The 15,389-nt window shown below is 37.0% G+C and overlaps 1 protein-coding gene across 2 annotated transcripts; it reads right to left on the bottom strand.

Moving 5' to 3' along the window:
- Nucleotides 1-955: 955 nt before the first annotated feature.
- On the bottom strand, nt 956-13,009 carry LOC121504539 (E3 ubiquitin-protein ligase TRIM21-like). 2 transcript variants are annotated; one of them, XM_041779404.1, is made up of 14 exons: nt 12,989-13,009; nt 10,535-10,775; nt 10,345-10,430; nt 9,861-10,101; nt 9,487-9,575; nt 8,697-8,787; nt 8,519-8,607; nt 8,238-8,345; nt 5,668-5,763; nt 5,481-5,584; nt 5,278-5,386; nt 4,937-5,075; nt 4,819-4,845; nt 956-2,063 (listed from the first exon to the last, which is right to left on the bottom strand). In XM_041779404.1, the coding sequence occupies exons 2-14, from the start codon at nt 10,755-10,757 to the stop codon at nt 1,516-1,518; spliced, it is 1,950 nt and encodes a 649-aa protein (XP_041635338.1). In that variant the 5' UTR covers nt 10,758-10,775; nt 12,989-13,009; the 3' UTR covers nt 956-1,515. The 2 variants fall into 2 exon arrangements, with proteins under 2 accessions (XP_041635338.1, XP_041635339.1); XM_041779405.1 differs by lacking the exon at nt 12,989-13,009 and having other exon boundaries at nt 10,535-10,879.
- Between the last annotated feature and the right edge of the window lie 2,380 nt (nt 13,010-15,389).

Genomic DNA, 15,389 nt, shown 5'->3' with positions numbered 1-15,389 from the left:
AGGGCAAATCCAAGCTGCTATTATTTAGCTGCTTCTAGACTGATTTAAAGGGACCAAAGGTGACTCTACGTCTATGCTATCAATGTTGTTTTTGCCATTGTTTTATGTTTGCATAACTAGTTTAGCCGTTTATGCTACTAGTGTTTCTTGTTGAAAAGCTGTGCTTGATAATGTCAAAAGATAACCTATAAACTTTTCTGTAGAAAATGTAAACAAAGGCTCTTTTGGCATTGTAATGCAAAGTCTTAAGCCTACCTGGTTGCAGCATTAAAGTAATAAAATTAAATTAAATTAAATTAAATTAAGTAATAAAACTATATAAAAAAAAGAAACATGGAGTGTAAATCATTGTCATTCTGTACCACTGTATATTGTTTCTTTATACAATTGCTGTAGAAAAAGTAAACAAATGCAAAATCTGCTGGTGTAACAACATGTCTAACTTGATCTGGTGGCATCATTTACAAGCATTAAAATAAAAATAAAATGAAATAAATCTTCATGCTGACTTTTTTTGTTCAAAATTTCATAGGTCATACAGAAGCATTACAACTATTTTCAGTTTGTTTGATAACTGGATTTAAAAAGGTTCTCCTGAGATTTAAAAAATACCTTAAAGTCCTGAAATTTGGAAGAAAATTCTGAACTAAGAATGTAAAGCATGGCCATTCTGGACCTCCATACAATGTATATTTTTTCTTGATAATTTTAAAAAAGATAGATGCCAAAATTTGTTGAAGAAAATGTAAATCAATATAATTTTGGTGGGTGTAACATCATGTCTGACACCTACCTGGTGGCAGTGTGGCAATAGAGTGAAAGTCTCTCTTTTGTGTGATTGTTCAGTTAGTGTGTTTGTTTTAAACAACTGGATAAAAACAAAGAAACAAGGTTCTTTGGAATCTCAAAAACAATTGAACTCTTAAAAATAGAAAAAAAATGTTATTAAAAGATGTAAAGCATGGCCATTCTTGGCCTCCATACATTTTATATAATTTCTTGATAATGTCAGGTTACATACAAGCATTGCAGTTATAATCAAATAAAATACATTTCCCTGATTTTCCCTGCTGGCTTTTCTTTTTCTCAGAGGTCATATGGAAGCATAGCAACTATTTTTTTGAACAACTGGTTAAAAAAAAGAACAACTATATTTGGAGTTAAACAAATATTACAATCTTAAAATATGTAAGAAAAATTGGCCATTTGTGGCCTCCATACAATTAATATTTTCCACTTTGCTGTGGAAAATGTAAACAAAGGCTGTTTTGGCAGTTAAATGCCATGTCTGACACCTGCCTGGCTGTGGCATTTATAAACATTTATTTATAAACAAATAAACAAACCTCCATGCAGACATTCATTTTTTTCATAGGTCATACAGAACGATTACAACTAATTTAAGTTTGTTTGATAACTTTTTAAAAACAACATAGACTCTTTGGAGATTTAAAGAATGTAAAGCATAGCCATTCTGGGCCTCCGTACGTTTCCTATTGTTTGCCCTCAATGGAGCTACTCCTGCTTGTTCACAGCACTGATAACCAGAGGAGCAGAGTTTGTCTGGTTTTTCTTAGGATGTGGACTAAAATATGGGAAGATCTCCCCATCGAATGAACACTCAGTAAACGAGTAGATGTGAGATTTCTCCATCACGTCATAAAAGGACACGAGCCCTTCTTCATAATCCACAAACACTCCCACCTTCTGTGGTTTCTCTGTCAGGGCGAGGCTGACAGGTGGAGTTGCCAGGGCGGCATACTTGTCGTCTTCGTAATGAACAGTAACCCAGTACCCGTTATCTGGAGTCAAAGACAGTTTGCCCTTGCGGTTTGCGTCCCCTCTTGCTACACCCAGATCCCACCCTGACTTGTTCCGGACCTCCACCTCCCAGTAGGACCTCCCAGACGTCAAACTGTTGAGTCCCAGGATGCTGCCAAACATGTCGAACCTCTTAGGAGAGAAAGGAAATCCCTGATCCTTTCCTCCATCTCTCACTTTCTTCCCATCGGCTGAAAGCTCGAGGAATGGATGAGCAGTGGTCGGGTCCAGCTTTATATCCACTGCAGGTTAAAACAAAATGGAAACAAATAAGCCTTTAGAAAAACAAGAAAAAACTCCTAATTTTCACAAAATGTAACTAACGAGAGTATCATGTTTGCTTGAAAACATTAAGCTATATTAATTCCTCTCTTCATGCATACATGCTCGTATATGGTGATTTTTAAACAGTGACAGTACTATGCAACATTTGAGATAACACATGCTTTCACAAGAGAGTGTGACTTCTTCTTACTTGTTATCTCCTCTATCATGTTGTAATAACAACCACAGGAGTGTCATTACTCAACAGTCTGGTCATGATACATTATTGCACCTCCATACTGACACCAGAAGTGGGATGTTTTCAGGTTGTCATGGTAGAAAAGTTTGTGGCCACAACTGCCATAAATTTGTCTTTTAATTGTCGTTTCTCCCGTCCCTTTCCTCTTCCTGGTTTCTCACACCCTACCGCTTTCCAATCTTCGGCAGAGGGCTCAACATGAGACTAGTTCTGCTGAATGTTGTTACTGTAACAGGGCTAAGTACTGCTAGTGCTTTGCTCATGGTTATTAACGCCACATCAGAGAGCCCGGCCTAGACCTGCCTTCTTTGTAAATTCTCTCAAGATAAGTGGCTGTAAACTGGCACTATACAAACACAGATTGATTTACTGATGTTCATCTCTCGCAGTAAACAAATCTAACTTTGTAAAGCAGATGGATGGGCCAGATTCCATGTCTGTCATCAGGCAGATCCATCTTGCAAAGCTCCAGTCTGAAACATTTGGGCCAGGTATTAGATCAGACCAGACCAATGGAGAGGGGTCTAGGTGCAGACCGTACATTTCTGATGGTTATTCATCAGACAGACACCATATATCTCAGAAAGGAATGGCCATAATTTGCCAGTACAATGTTTTATCTATTTTCTAATTTAACTTTATTCATAAACAAAGTCTGGCTACATTCATGAAATAACTGCACAGTAAACATGACAGACTAAGAAACACATCATTTAAGTGTAACCAGGTGGTACAATAGTGCATATATATTCTATCCACTGAGTATTTATAGTTCAACTGTTTGGTGAATTCAAATATACATGTTTTATGTTGTTTTCTTATGTTTTGGACATTGTTTTGTCACTGAATGAAGAATCAGATTATAAGTGGAATTCCACAGGTAGTTGCTGATTATGGCCACTAGGTGGCAGCATATAGTTGCAAAAACAGTCACTCAGCCAAGTGCATCATGGTCTTTTTCTTTCCCTGTTTACCACGCGCGACAACCTGGGTTTTTGCTGAAATGACTGCGCTGTTGCTGTGCTTGCAAAAATGTTAAGAGCAGTGAGTAAACATAGACATCTTTTTTGATATCATTGTAACAAAATGTTTTCTGTAAATACGTTAACAAGAGGGTGTGTTTTAGGCTCTGCTGAGCTAGATGTGTTTGGATTGTCTGCACCATCCACGAGCACTGTTTGATCCTGTAAGGTAATGTTAGCTAGTTTGAGTGGCACGTGATTTTGTAATGTTGAAAAAGTAAATGATGTACAGTTTTTGTTTTTTTTTTTGTTGTTGTTTTTGTTTGTTTGTTTCAAAGGTGGACACTGGAAAGGTGACTGCCTGGGCTACTGCCGTATTTTTTTGAGTTGTTAAAATAAAAACTCAGATACAAGAACCCCGGAGCTGTTGTGTCCTGTGTAGCAATCTAATTCCACAGGCTACATAAAAAAAACACAAAAGTTAAGAGGACTAATCCAGGATTAAATTATGTATTGACCCAATTTAAAAGAAGTTACATGAATGGTGGCTTGCTTTAGCTTTGTTAGCTTTGGCTAAAGCTACATAGCTACGTAATTTATGTTACTACATGAACCAATGGAACAAAGTTAGCTTCAGCAACCGGAACTACATTGCTAAAAATGACGTAGCTACATGGAGAGCATATACATGTAGCTAAAGCTAAGCTCCATGTGAGCTGAGTTTGCTGCAGAGAAATGGTAGCTACAGAGCTGTGTTAGCTATGGCGTTTAATTAACTGTGGGACTTAGTTACCCAAGTTAGCTACATAGCTAAGTTAATTAGAGAGCAAGGTTATTTACACTTGCTAAGGGGCTATGTTAGTTACATTAGCTACAGAGCTACATTAGCTACAGAGCTATGTTAGCTATGTTATCTATGGAGCTAAGTTAGCTACTTAGCTATGTTAATTAGGTTATCTACAGAACTGTGTAGAGCCACATTAGCTGAGTTAGCCACAGAGCTAAGTCAGCTATGGAGCTTTGTTAGCTACAGAGCTACATTAGTTACATTAGCTATGGAGCTTCATTAGCCACAGATATATGTTTACTATGTTAACTTAAGAGCCATGTTAGCTACAGAACTTCATTGGCCACAGAGCTACATAAGCCATGGGGCTACAGAGCTATGTGAGGTATGGAGGTACATTATTTACGTAGCTAGCACAGATAACAAGTCCATGTAAGCTACCATGGCTGCATTAAAATATTTTCAAAGAGGACAAGCTTTTGTCCTGTTATCAGACTGTTTACTTGGCTTAGTTACACTTTTTGCTATTAGATTTTGCAGGTCAGGTTTTTAAACTTTTAACTTTTGGCATCCTAACCCTGACCTTAACGTTTACCCTAACCCCATACAGAAGCTTCCCTTGTCTTTCTCTGTGAATTCTTGTGTTTTTGAATCTTAAATGGAGCATTTATAGCGTTTTCCTTGTCTATAAAATCCATATTTATTGCACAAATTTAGTAACACACCTGCAAATTTGGGAGTCCTCTTGAGCTCTGTGGAAAGAAAAGTTGGATTAAAACAGATGATAATGTTTTGAATACAGATTTTAATGTGATTTTATTAATACAAGTGGAAAAATCTCACCGATAGAGGAGAGGTTATCTAGGATATCCTGAATGTTTCGCATCATGTCTGATATCGTTGCTCTCAGTGTACCGAAGGAGAATGAAGTGTCCACTTCCACAGTTTTCCAAGTTTCATCCAGGGATGTTAGAGGAGACACCTGTGTGCAAATAAAAAATAAATCAGGGGTAATTTGGTGGTTTAAGTCTAGCAATTTGTGTTTTTAGGCTTTGATCTAAGTCAGTAACTCGGAAATTAGGTTTAAAACTTTAACTATAAAAGCAGACTTATTTGAAGGCAAATTTTGGGTTCAGTTACCCTCAGACCATGAAAACAGTTGATGATTAGAGATTTGTGCTAACCTGCAGGTCTTGGTTTTGGTCCAGCTCATAGAAGCTCTGTTTGAGTTCGTCAATTTCCTTCTGCAGATCCTGGACCAGGTCTTCTGCTTCTCTCTTCACTCTCTGTCTCCTGAACCAAACATTAAATACATTAGTCAGTCTGTCAAACATGTTAGCACTGATGACCTGTAAGTGCTTTTTAATCAGAGCCACACATGACCCACCTTTCCTCCAGAGGCAGAAGAGCTTTCTGCCGAGCCTCCTCCACAACCCTCATCACATCAGAGAACACATCATTGATCTCCAGCCATTCCGTGTCCAAGCTGACCTGATAGGAATAATACACAGTCATCAATTATAATAAATATTTCAAAATTTAAAATCTAAGTGTAAAAATGTGCCATAGTTTACCTTGCAGGCCTTTGCAGATGACTCAACTTCGGCCATTTTTTGTTCTCTCACTTGAATTTTTATCTGTATATCTGCCTTCAGTCTGTCCCGCTCTGCCTTGAATGTGGACAAAACAATATGCTTTTGCATATTATAATGAATTAAGCACATAAGTAAATACAACTGCAGTATTTCACTCTTTTACCATATCCTTCAGCTTCTTTCATTCATATTTAACGACAGGATCAGTCAAAATGACATGGGCCCATCCAAATTTGTAATTCTGGTGCCACACCTTATCCATATAACCTTTAACGCTGCAGTGTGACATTTGAACAGCATTTTAGCATGGCTTTAGTGGAAAATGTCCACCTTTTGATGGTATTTATGGAGCCCCAGTGCTAGTCTTGTCCAAGCTTTTTGCGCAAGCTCCAAGGTCGCTCATAAAAGGGGGGGCAGGCAAACCAGGGGCCAATGGAGGCCAGCAAAATCATGGGCCATTGTAAAGATTACTATGATAATCATATTTTACTTTTAATCTGAATAATATCCACTCTTATCAAAGTAAATAAAAATAATTTAAAAAAATGTTTATTTACAAATATAGATTTTTTTAAAATGTAACCGAAACAGAACTACCTTTTTATTGGTAGTATTAACTATGTGAATGGGTATACTGAAACCATTTGGAAAGTAATATCAGATTTCAAAGCTATGCCACAGTGTGCACAAACAACAGGATGCCAGAAAATAAAGCAGGAAAAAAATGAGATAACTTTGTTGGAGAATATTTATACAGCTGTAAAAAGAGGCAAAAATGGGTTATAACTGGCAAAAATTCAGCAAAAATTCAGCAAAAATGGCTAAAAGGTTGCAAAAAGGGGTTCAAACAGGTAAAACAAAGGCAAAAATTGGGTTATAACTGGCAAAAATTCAGCAAAAATGGCTAAAAAGTTGCAAAAAGAGGTTCAAACAGGTAAAACAAAGTGGCAAACAAGGGTGAAAAGTGGCAAAAATGGCGGAAAGGCGGCAAAAATGGGTCTAATGTGACAAAAACAGAACAGTGCTTCCCATATTCTCATGAAAATCCGCAAACATGAACATATCACCCCCATTCTTCAGAACCTCTCCTGGCTCCCCATAACCTCCAGAATCCACTATGAGATCGCTATCCTCACCCACCTCTGCATCCATGGCAACACCCCAGTCTACCTCAAAGACTTCCTCACCCCGCACACATCATCTCGACACCTCCGGTCCCACGGCTCCAACCGGCTTTTTCAGCCCCAAACAAATCTCTGGACCATGGGAGACCGGGCCTTTTTCTCCGCGGCCCCCCGCATCTGGAACACCGTCCCTGACCATCTGAGGAATCCTAAGCCTCTGGACTCTTTCAAAAAAGGCCTTAAGACTTTTCTGTTCACACAGGCATTTCCAAACTGCTTTTAATGCTGTTTTCACTCTTTCTGATCTTATTGATTTGGTGTTTTTATATCCTTTTGATTTTTAGCGGACTCTGTAGCACTTTGAGATTTTCCTTAATGAAAAGTGCATTATAAATAAAATGTATTATTATTATTATTAAAAATGGACAAAGGCAGCAGAAGTGGATCAAAAGTGGCAAAATGGAAAAATGGCATCAAAAATGGATTGAATGGGGCAAACCTTGGCACAAATGGGCAAAAAGGGGAAAGATTTTGATAAAAGTGGCAAAACAGGGCCTGGCAAAATGGACAAAATCAGAAAAGTAGATCAAACATGTCAAGGCAGAGTCAAAAAAGGGCAAAAGTGGCAATAACGGGATAAAAATGAGCAAAGGAAGTGGCAAAAATGAGTGTAAAGTGGTGAAAATAGGCAAATTCCGGCAAATATGTATCTAAAGTGGCAAACCAGTGTCAAAAGTGGCATAAAGGGCTGGACAACAGCAGGAAGGGATTAAAAGTGGCCAAACAGTAGCAAAACAGTGGCTTAACAGTCAAAAATTGGCAAAAAAATTGACTAAACTTGCAAAAAGAAGTGGCAAAAATGGCAAAACAGACAAAAATGTACCTAAAGTAGCAAACATCGGATTAAATTGGCAAAACAGTGGCAAAGTTGCACAAAGAGAGCAAAAAACTGGTTTAAAGCGGCAAAAATGGGCACAACAGTGGCAAAAATTGTTAAAAGAAGGTGACAAACAGTGAAAACGGTGTAAAATGTGAAACAAAGAGGGCAAGAAACCCCAGCAAATATTGGTTTAAGATGTCAAAAAATGGAAAAACAGTGGGTAAAATGGGTGAAAAGTAGCAAGACGCAAAAGTGCCCTAAAAATGCAGCAAAAATAAAATGTTGGTTAAAGCTGGTTCAAAGAATTACCAAAATTTGGCAGAAACCAGTTGAAAATGGGTTAAAATTTAACACAAAAAAATTGATTCCTACATCAGACACCCAGTTATAGTTTGCCACACCCAAAATGAGGGAACTGCTAGCTAGGACGCTGGCACCAATGCTACTGATCCAACACACATGCATTGATCTCATCAATGAATCACAAACATGGGAGGGGTCTATTCTCGAGGTTTTTTAGTAGGGAGCCCTGCCAAGCTTAGTACCTTTGCCAGTTCTTGTTCCCTCCTCTCTCTCTCTCTATCCGTCTCCTTTTGTCGGACAGATATTTCCGCTGCTGCTGTAGTTGGAATATTGACATCCAGCTGTTGCACCTGAAGGACAAAAACATCAAAGCAAGCTTGATCAGGCTGTCATATGATTTCCACTCTTTTTACCATTTATTTTCATACATGAAAAGGAAGTCATTGTTGAAAGAGTAATAGAGGTGATTTTACAGTTTAATCTGGATTTTCTGATATTTAAGCTAATGGAGAATCTGCTGTACCTGCTGTGCACCGGTGTAGAAATCAAGCACTCGACGGACTTCGGTGGCTGGTTTAGAAACCTGTGGTGGTGGGGTTGGAGTTTCAAACACTGCAGAGAAATAATAAAGTCAAGCTAAGCCCCATCATATCGTGACAATATCTGACTTAGTTCTGTTGAAAAACAGTAGTGGACCATACGTGATTGGTTTGTTGCCCCTACTTTGACCTCTGTGCCTGCAGGATTGGCTGTCACGCCAAAGGTAGGGGACACTGATGACACCTTGAGAGGCTGTCAGGAAGGGGAGAGAGGTATTCAAAGTCTTATTAAGACTTAACCTTTTGTTTAACAGGTATGTACCATTTTGAACCATACTTAAGCAGAAAAGATCCATCCATTTACAATCAAAGTGGCCATTCTAATTAAGAATCAAGGCCTTTATTGGGTTACAGGCTGTGGTCTGTTGGAAGTAGAGCAACCTGTTTACCTAAAGAGCATGCTTTTGGTCAGTGGGAGGTAGAGTCACATATTTAACTCGAGCATGTCCTATGCCTGTGGGAGGTAGAGTCACCAACTAACCTGAAGAGCATGTCTTTGGTCTTTAATCTTTGGGTGGTTGAGTCACCTATTCAACTTGAGCATGGTGAAAAAGAAAGAAATATAAAGTTTCACTTTGGCTTCGGCTCTAGCATCAGCCAAAAAACCTGTCGTGTCCATGTTTACAGATGGGACATGGATCATACTTTGAAATTAAGATATACATATTTTTTTCTTCAAAAATGGTTTCTTTCTTTTATTTAGATTCATGCCTCTTGCTTTACTTTTGTGATAGACTCAATTTGAAATGGTTGTTGCAGTGATGGGCAAGTTACTGAAAATAACGAGCACAACTTTTTGCTTTAAAACTCATATCAACGTACATTATTTTGTGTCGCTGTAGCCGTTGTACATTTACAGTATTGCCATATTAATGATTATGTTTTAGCATACCTCTGTCTTGACTGGAGTGATATGAGTTGCTCTGGTTTCCTTTTGGCGGGATTCTTTAGGTAGATTTCCCTGAGTCTTCTTTCTGTCCTCTGAAAACAAAAATATTTTAACCATCTATCAGGTTATACCTGTTTTTCAATCATCTGATAATTTTATTGTGGCACTTTAACCCAGATAGAACAGGAAAAGTAATAATTAAATCGCTTCCATGTTCTTTGAATGCATTCTCTTATACTCTTTAAAAAATGATCACATGTGGTATTGTTTCCCTCTTACTCTTCTGTGCCTTTTTAACTCTTGATATTGACTGTATTGCAAATTTGTGCAAAGTGAAGAAGAGTTAAAAAAAAAAAAAATCAGCAATTACCACTCACCTGACTTGGCAAACGCGGTGGAAGGGGTGGAAGTTTCTAAGAGAGGCCTGGAGGTTGGAGGTTCTGTGAAGGTTAATTGAGGAACTGAACTAGTAAACCTAAATTGTTCGCTCTCAGGAATCCTCATTCCCTTTGGTGTACATCCCATCTTCCCCTGATGAATCCTCAGGCCCTGATAGGTTGTAATTTGGGACCAACCACACCAACAAACTTGGAGGCTTAAGTCAGACGTCTGCTTGGTCTGTGGATGTTAAAGAGCATAATAAAGTAACTGTTACGATTCAAAAAGTAATACAGTCAAACAAACAAACAAAAAGTTACAAGTGCTTTGTAGGGGTCGGAATGGCAGGGTAAAGGATGGTATGATATGACGCAATTTAATTCAAGAATAAAGGGTGATACAATATGATATGTGGTATCAGTGTTTTGTCCCATCCCTTATGCTTAGTCAGCATAATCTCATTTTTCTCACTTCAGTACACACCTCTTTCTTGGCTGGGGTGTTATTAACCATTCTGCTTTCTCTCTGGCTGGGCTCCCATATATCAATCCAGGTGTTGTGTCCACTATCTGAAAACATATAACCAATTTAGCAGCCCAATGACAGGCACTAGTGATAAATTAAATATAATATAGTTTAAAGTATGAACAAGCTAGTAGAATCAGTCACTCACCTGACTTGGCTGGAGAGCTGAAAATGTCCACAAAAGGCTCTGTTATGTTAATTGGAGGTCCTAAGTAGGTCACTCTGGGGAAACCACTGTTGAGCATGAATTGTTCGCTCTGAGGGATTCTCATTCCCTTTGGTGTGCATCCCATCTTCCCTTGATGAGTCCTCAGGCCCTGATAGGTAGTAATCTTGGACCATCCACAACAGCCGCAAACCTGGAGGCTCATGTCTAAATCTGGGGTTATCTGTGGAATCAATCACATTTTCAGTAATCAATTAGAATGAAACATCAATCAAACGAAGAGCAGACAAATGCATAAAAAATATAACAGAAAGATGGGAGAATACTGAACACCCCATCTAAGTGATGCTGGGACATGTTGCTGTGAGATCCTGCCTTTTTGTGTCACTAATTCTTGTTTAAAGTTGATAGATTGTAGATAATGCATGGATAAATATTCCTCATTTTCATTATTTTACTTGTTTTTTAATGCATTTTTTTCTGTCTGTTACTGTTGGTGACTGCTGAAGCTGTCATTGATGGCTTTTTGGTTGATGGTGCATTGCCCAGCACAAGTTTCAATTCAAAGGTACAGTATGTAAAATTTTTACACTGAAATAATTGTGTTTAATAAAAGTACGAGAACTTTGATGCTATGTAGGTATTTGTAGGTTGAGGTCTTATGTTTTGTTCTGCTTCCATCTTGTAAGTTAATGACTTCACATTTAAAGATATATTTTTTTTATCATAAATCTACATTTTTAATTAAGACTTTCTTAAAAACGTAGGGATTTTAACAGTTTTTACATTTGTTTTTAAAATGTAATTTTTTCTTGGAAATTCATAAGTTTTTAAATCAAAAATATTTTTTCTCATAAAATTATCAGTTTTCAAATCTAAAAACACCTTTTTTCTTGGAAATTGATGACTTCTTAGAGTAAAAGAAATCTTGAAAAGTATGACTTTTATAAATTTAATAAAATATTGTTTTTTGTAAATAATTTATGACTTTTTACATTTTTAAATAAAGCCTTTTTCTAAAAAATGAACAATTATAAATAAAAAAATTGATTGGTTTCTTGTAAACTTATGACTTTTTTAAATATGAAATATTTCTTTCTATATAAAAGATTTATAATCTAATCTATAAGTTTAATAATATTGTTTTTTTTTCTTAAAAAAACAATCACCTTCAAAATTTACATTTAACTTTTTTTTTTGTCAGATTCATGGCTTTTTAGATTTTTTTTAAATATTCTTTTTTACCTCATAAATGTATGCCCTTAAAATAAAAAAAAGTATGTCTTTTTTCCTCATAAATCTTTCAGTGTTACCTTTAAAATTATTTTTGTTAAACTTATCATTATTAAAATGTAAGAAATATTTTTTTACTCACTTTTAAGATAAAAAAAAGTTTGTGTCTTAAATATATAGCAATATTAAAATTTTTAAATATTTATACAATATATATATACAATATAAACAATATTATATAAAATGTATCTATATTGTTTTTTTCTCTTCTGACTTTTTACGTTTTAAATATTGCTGTTTCCTCATAAATGTATCACTTTTTAAGTCAGAATATATTGGGTTTTTAAATAAATGCATGACTTTTTAAATTTAAACATATTGTTGTTTTTCTTGCAAATCTGTCATTTTAAACCTGTTTAGAGTGGCCATTGCTGGAATCAGCAAAACAAAATTTGGTGTACAGCAGTTGTAGCTTCATGTTCTTGTTTTTAACTTTGAGCTTCTGCTCTCTCTACAGGCCTGAACACTAAGCAGTAAATGAGCATAGGGCCGTATTTGTTTCACTCTGACAGCAGTAAAATAACCTTGAATTAAACTAATCATGTGATAATAGTGGCTTACTCCCTTCTCTTTGTGTTTCTGTGCTTTAGCCTCACCCTGAAACTTGTGGTTTATTATATTTGCATTAAAACTCTGCCTCTCTAAGCCTCAGGCACCTTTAGCTAATTTGTTTGGACTGCCAATCATTCAAGCCTTACACAACCTGCACCAACAACTTTGACAGCATTTAAACATGAAATTTAAACATTGGAACACTTTTAAATAAACAGAGCTGTTACAACATTATCATGGGGGAAAAGGGTACTTATTACCCAGGCCCACAGTAGAGAGGGGCCCTCGAGAAGCCTGCAATGAAAAGTGTGTTTTAATTTTTTTCTTATTAGTAAGTGTCATTATTGAATCAAAAGCAAATAAATGAATCAGACATCAGACTGAAATTTGTATCAAATAGAGTAAAATACTGAACATTACATATGTATCTTTATGACAGTATCTTTATAACTTTTCCCAGAGAATGATCCAGAAAAGTAACTGGAGTCTTTAGTGATTATGCCTAGTGTAAGGCTGTATCTAATTCTTGTCAACACTGATAAACATTTAAAGTACAAAAAATAAAGTAAGATCAGATTTCCAGCAGCTTACCTTTACCTGTGTTCACTCCGCACTCCTCTCTGTGATCTGATGCTCATTTCCTGTTCGTCCCTTTATCTGGAATCATGTAAAGTTTCTGTTTCATTTCTGCCAAAGTCATCCTGCGGCTTTCCCTTAATCACTTTCAATCTCAAAACTTGTGATAAAGCTGTCCGTCAGTGTTATTGTTGCACAACACGGCACTCCTATTTCCCTCTGTATTTACTCATTACTAAAAGGAGAACTGGTTTTATTCTTGTGATTTTAAAATGTCCAACTGAATGCTCAATAGATTGTTTCAAAAATAGATTTTTAAACATGACAGAGTAAAATATTACATAAAAAGAATTAACCAGAAAAACGATAGTAAAAAGAACTTTAAAACCAAAATATGCCACTGAAACATCCCCAGACTGTGGATCTTCTCTGTGCGTTTTAAGGCATTTAAACAGCAGGGGCAATTCTGATGAATGGCACAAAATCACCAGTAAATTATAGGTGATACTGAGCTGTGAAAAAAGTGTTCCCCCCTTTCTGATTTCTTATTTTTTATATATTAATCACACTTTAAAGTTTCAGACCATTAAACACATTTTAATATTAGACAAAGATAACTTGAGTAAATACAAAATGCAGTTTCCTTTCATAGGGGCAAAGCCATCCAAAGCTACCAGGCCCTATGCTGCCGTGTTTTTTTTTTCTTTACGCCAGATGTAACAGGAATACACACACTTTCCAAAAACTTTAGTCTTGTCAGTCCATAAAATTTTTTCCCAGACGTCTTTGGAACCATCAGGATGTTTGTAGATTAATGTGAGACGAGCCTTTGTGTTCTTTTTGGTCAGCAGTGGTTTTGGCCTTGGAACTCTCCCATGGTTGCCATTGTTGCCCGGTCTCTTTCTCATTGTTGAATCATGAACTCTGACCTTAACTGAGTCCGTTGAGGCCTGCAGGTCTTTAGATGTTCTGAGTTCTTTTGTGACCTCCTGGGTGAGTCGTCCATGCGCTCTTGGATTAATTTTTGTAGGCCGGCTACTCCTGGGAAGGTTGTACACTGTTCCAAGTTGTCCCCATTTGTGAGTAATGGCTCTCACCACAGTTTGCTGGAGTCCTGAAGCCGTAGAAACGGTGTTGTAACCCTTTTCAATCTGATAAATGCCACTGTCTTTGTTTCTGATCTGTTCTTGAATTTCTTTAGATGGGGCCATGATTCTGAGAACTTGTAGCCCTCTTCACTTGTCAGACTGGTTCTATTTAAGGGGTCGAACAGGTCCAGCAGTGGTTTCGGCTTTGGAACGCTCTCATGGATGTCATTTTCACCCAGTCTTTTTCTTATAGTGGAATCACGAACACTGAGCTTTACTGAGTAAAGACATTTTTGCTTTCAGTTTCCTTTCTAGGGAAATACCGCACTCTCTTCCTTTGCCACTCCTCAATGATGACCCACTTATGTTTTTTCATAACACTGATCTGTTCAAATAGTAGACTAACAAAGAGATAGCTTAGAAATAAAGAGATGAGTCATTACATTTACAAGTTCATATTTTATTACAACATAGAATCAAACACATTTTACTACCAGGTTACTTTGCAGACTGTAAATATACTGAGACAGTGGTTCTCAACTGGTGGGTGAGGACCCTGAAGAGGACCGTGCAGCTGTTTTCTGTGAGGCATGAATTCGTATCTAGGTGAAATTTATTGACAAAAAAATCATGAAGAATGGAAGCCTAGGGTCAAAATATACATGCATGTATGTTTTTTAAACTCTGTTTCATTTATTTATTTATTCACCACTTTATTCGCCATGGACAATACATAGATGTTGTGTATCTACTCTGCACGCAACATAATACTTCTAGCCAGGGTTAATTTGCAGCCATTGTCCTTGGTTAGGCTTTTAAGATATGACACAAAGACTTTGACAGGATAAAAGAGACACAATAGACTGGCAATGTGCGCATCGTAATTGTTTATGTGAGATTTCAACTTATCTTGTTATCTGAGTGGGCAGCTTTCCTTTTAATTTATGTAAGTGCTTAAAATCTAGAAAACATTTCTCTAACTAATCTACACCCAGTGCCACGTCATGACAAGGTGAAAACAAAATTTAAGAATGTTTTTTTTTTCTTAAATTTTCTACACTTTGATTGGAGTCCACTTGTGGCAAATTGAAATGATTGGGCATGATTTGGGAAGGCACAAACCTCTCTGTAGAATGCCTCACAGCTGAAAATGCATACAAGCTATAAAAGCATTTCTGCTGTACTAAAGGTTCCCAAGAGCACATTGACCCAGCCTGGACTCTACCAAGAGCTAGTCGCTCAGCCTAACTGAGCAGTCAGAGGAGAAGGGCCTTAGTAAGAGAGGTGACCAAGAACCCAAAGGTCACTCTGAGTGCTCCAGAGATCCT

This window comes from Cheilinus undulatus, linkage group 22 (genome assembly GCF_018320785.1).
Source record: "Cheilinus undulatus linkage group 22, ASM1832078v1, whole genome shotgun sequence".
Classification (NCBI taxonomy): Eukaryota; Metazoa; Chordata; class Actinopteri; order Labriformes; family Labridae; genus Cheilinus; species Cheilinus undulatus.
Note: the sequence above shows the minus strand (reverse complement) of the source record. Positions and strands in the feature narration are given on the sequence as shown.

Excerpts from the sequence above, each read along its gene's own strand:
- LOC121504539 (XM_041779404.1), bottom strand. The coding sequence starts at position 10,757 with ATGAGCCTCCAGGTTTGCGGCTGTTGTGGATGGTCCAAGATTACTACC. Across the intron at positions 10,431-10,534 it reads CAGCTCTCCAGCCAAGTCAG|ATAGTGGACACAACACCTGG; the intron begins GTGAGTGACTGA and ends ATATGTTTTCAG. Across the intron at positions 4,846-4,936 it reads AGATAACCTCTCCTCTATCG|AGCTCAAGAGGACTCCCAAA; the intron begins GTGAGATTTTTC and ends TTCTTTCCACAG.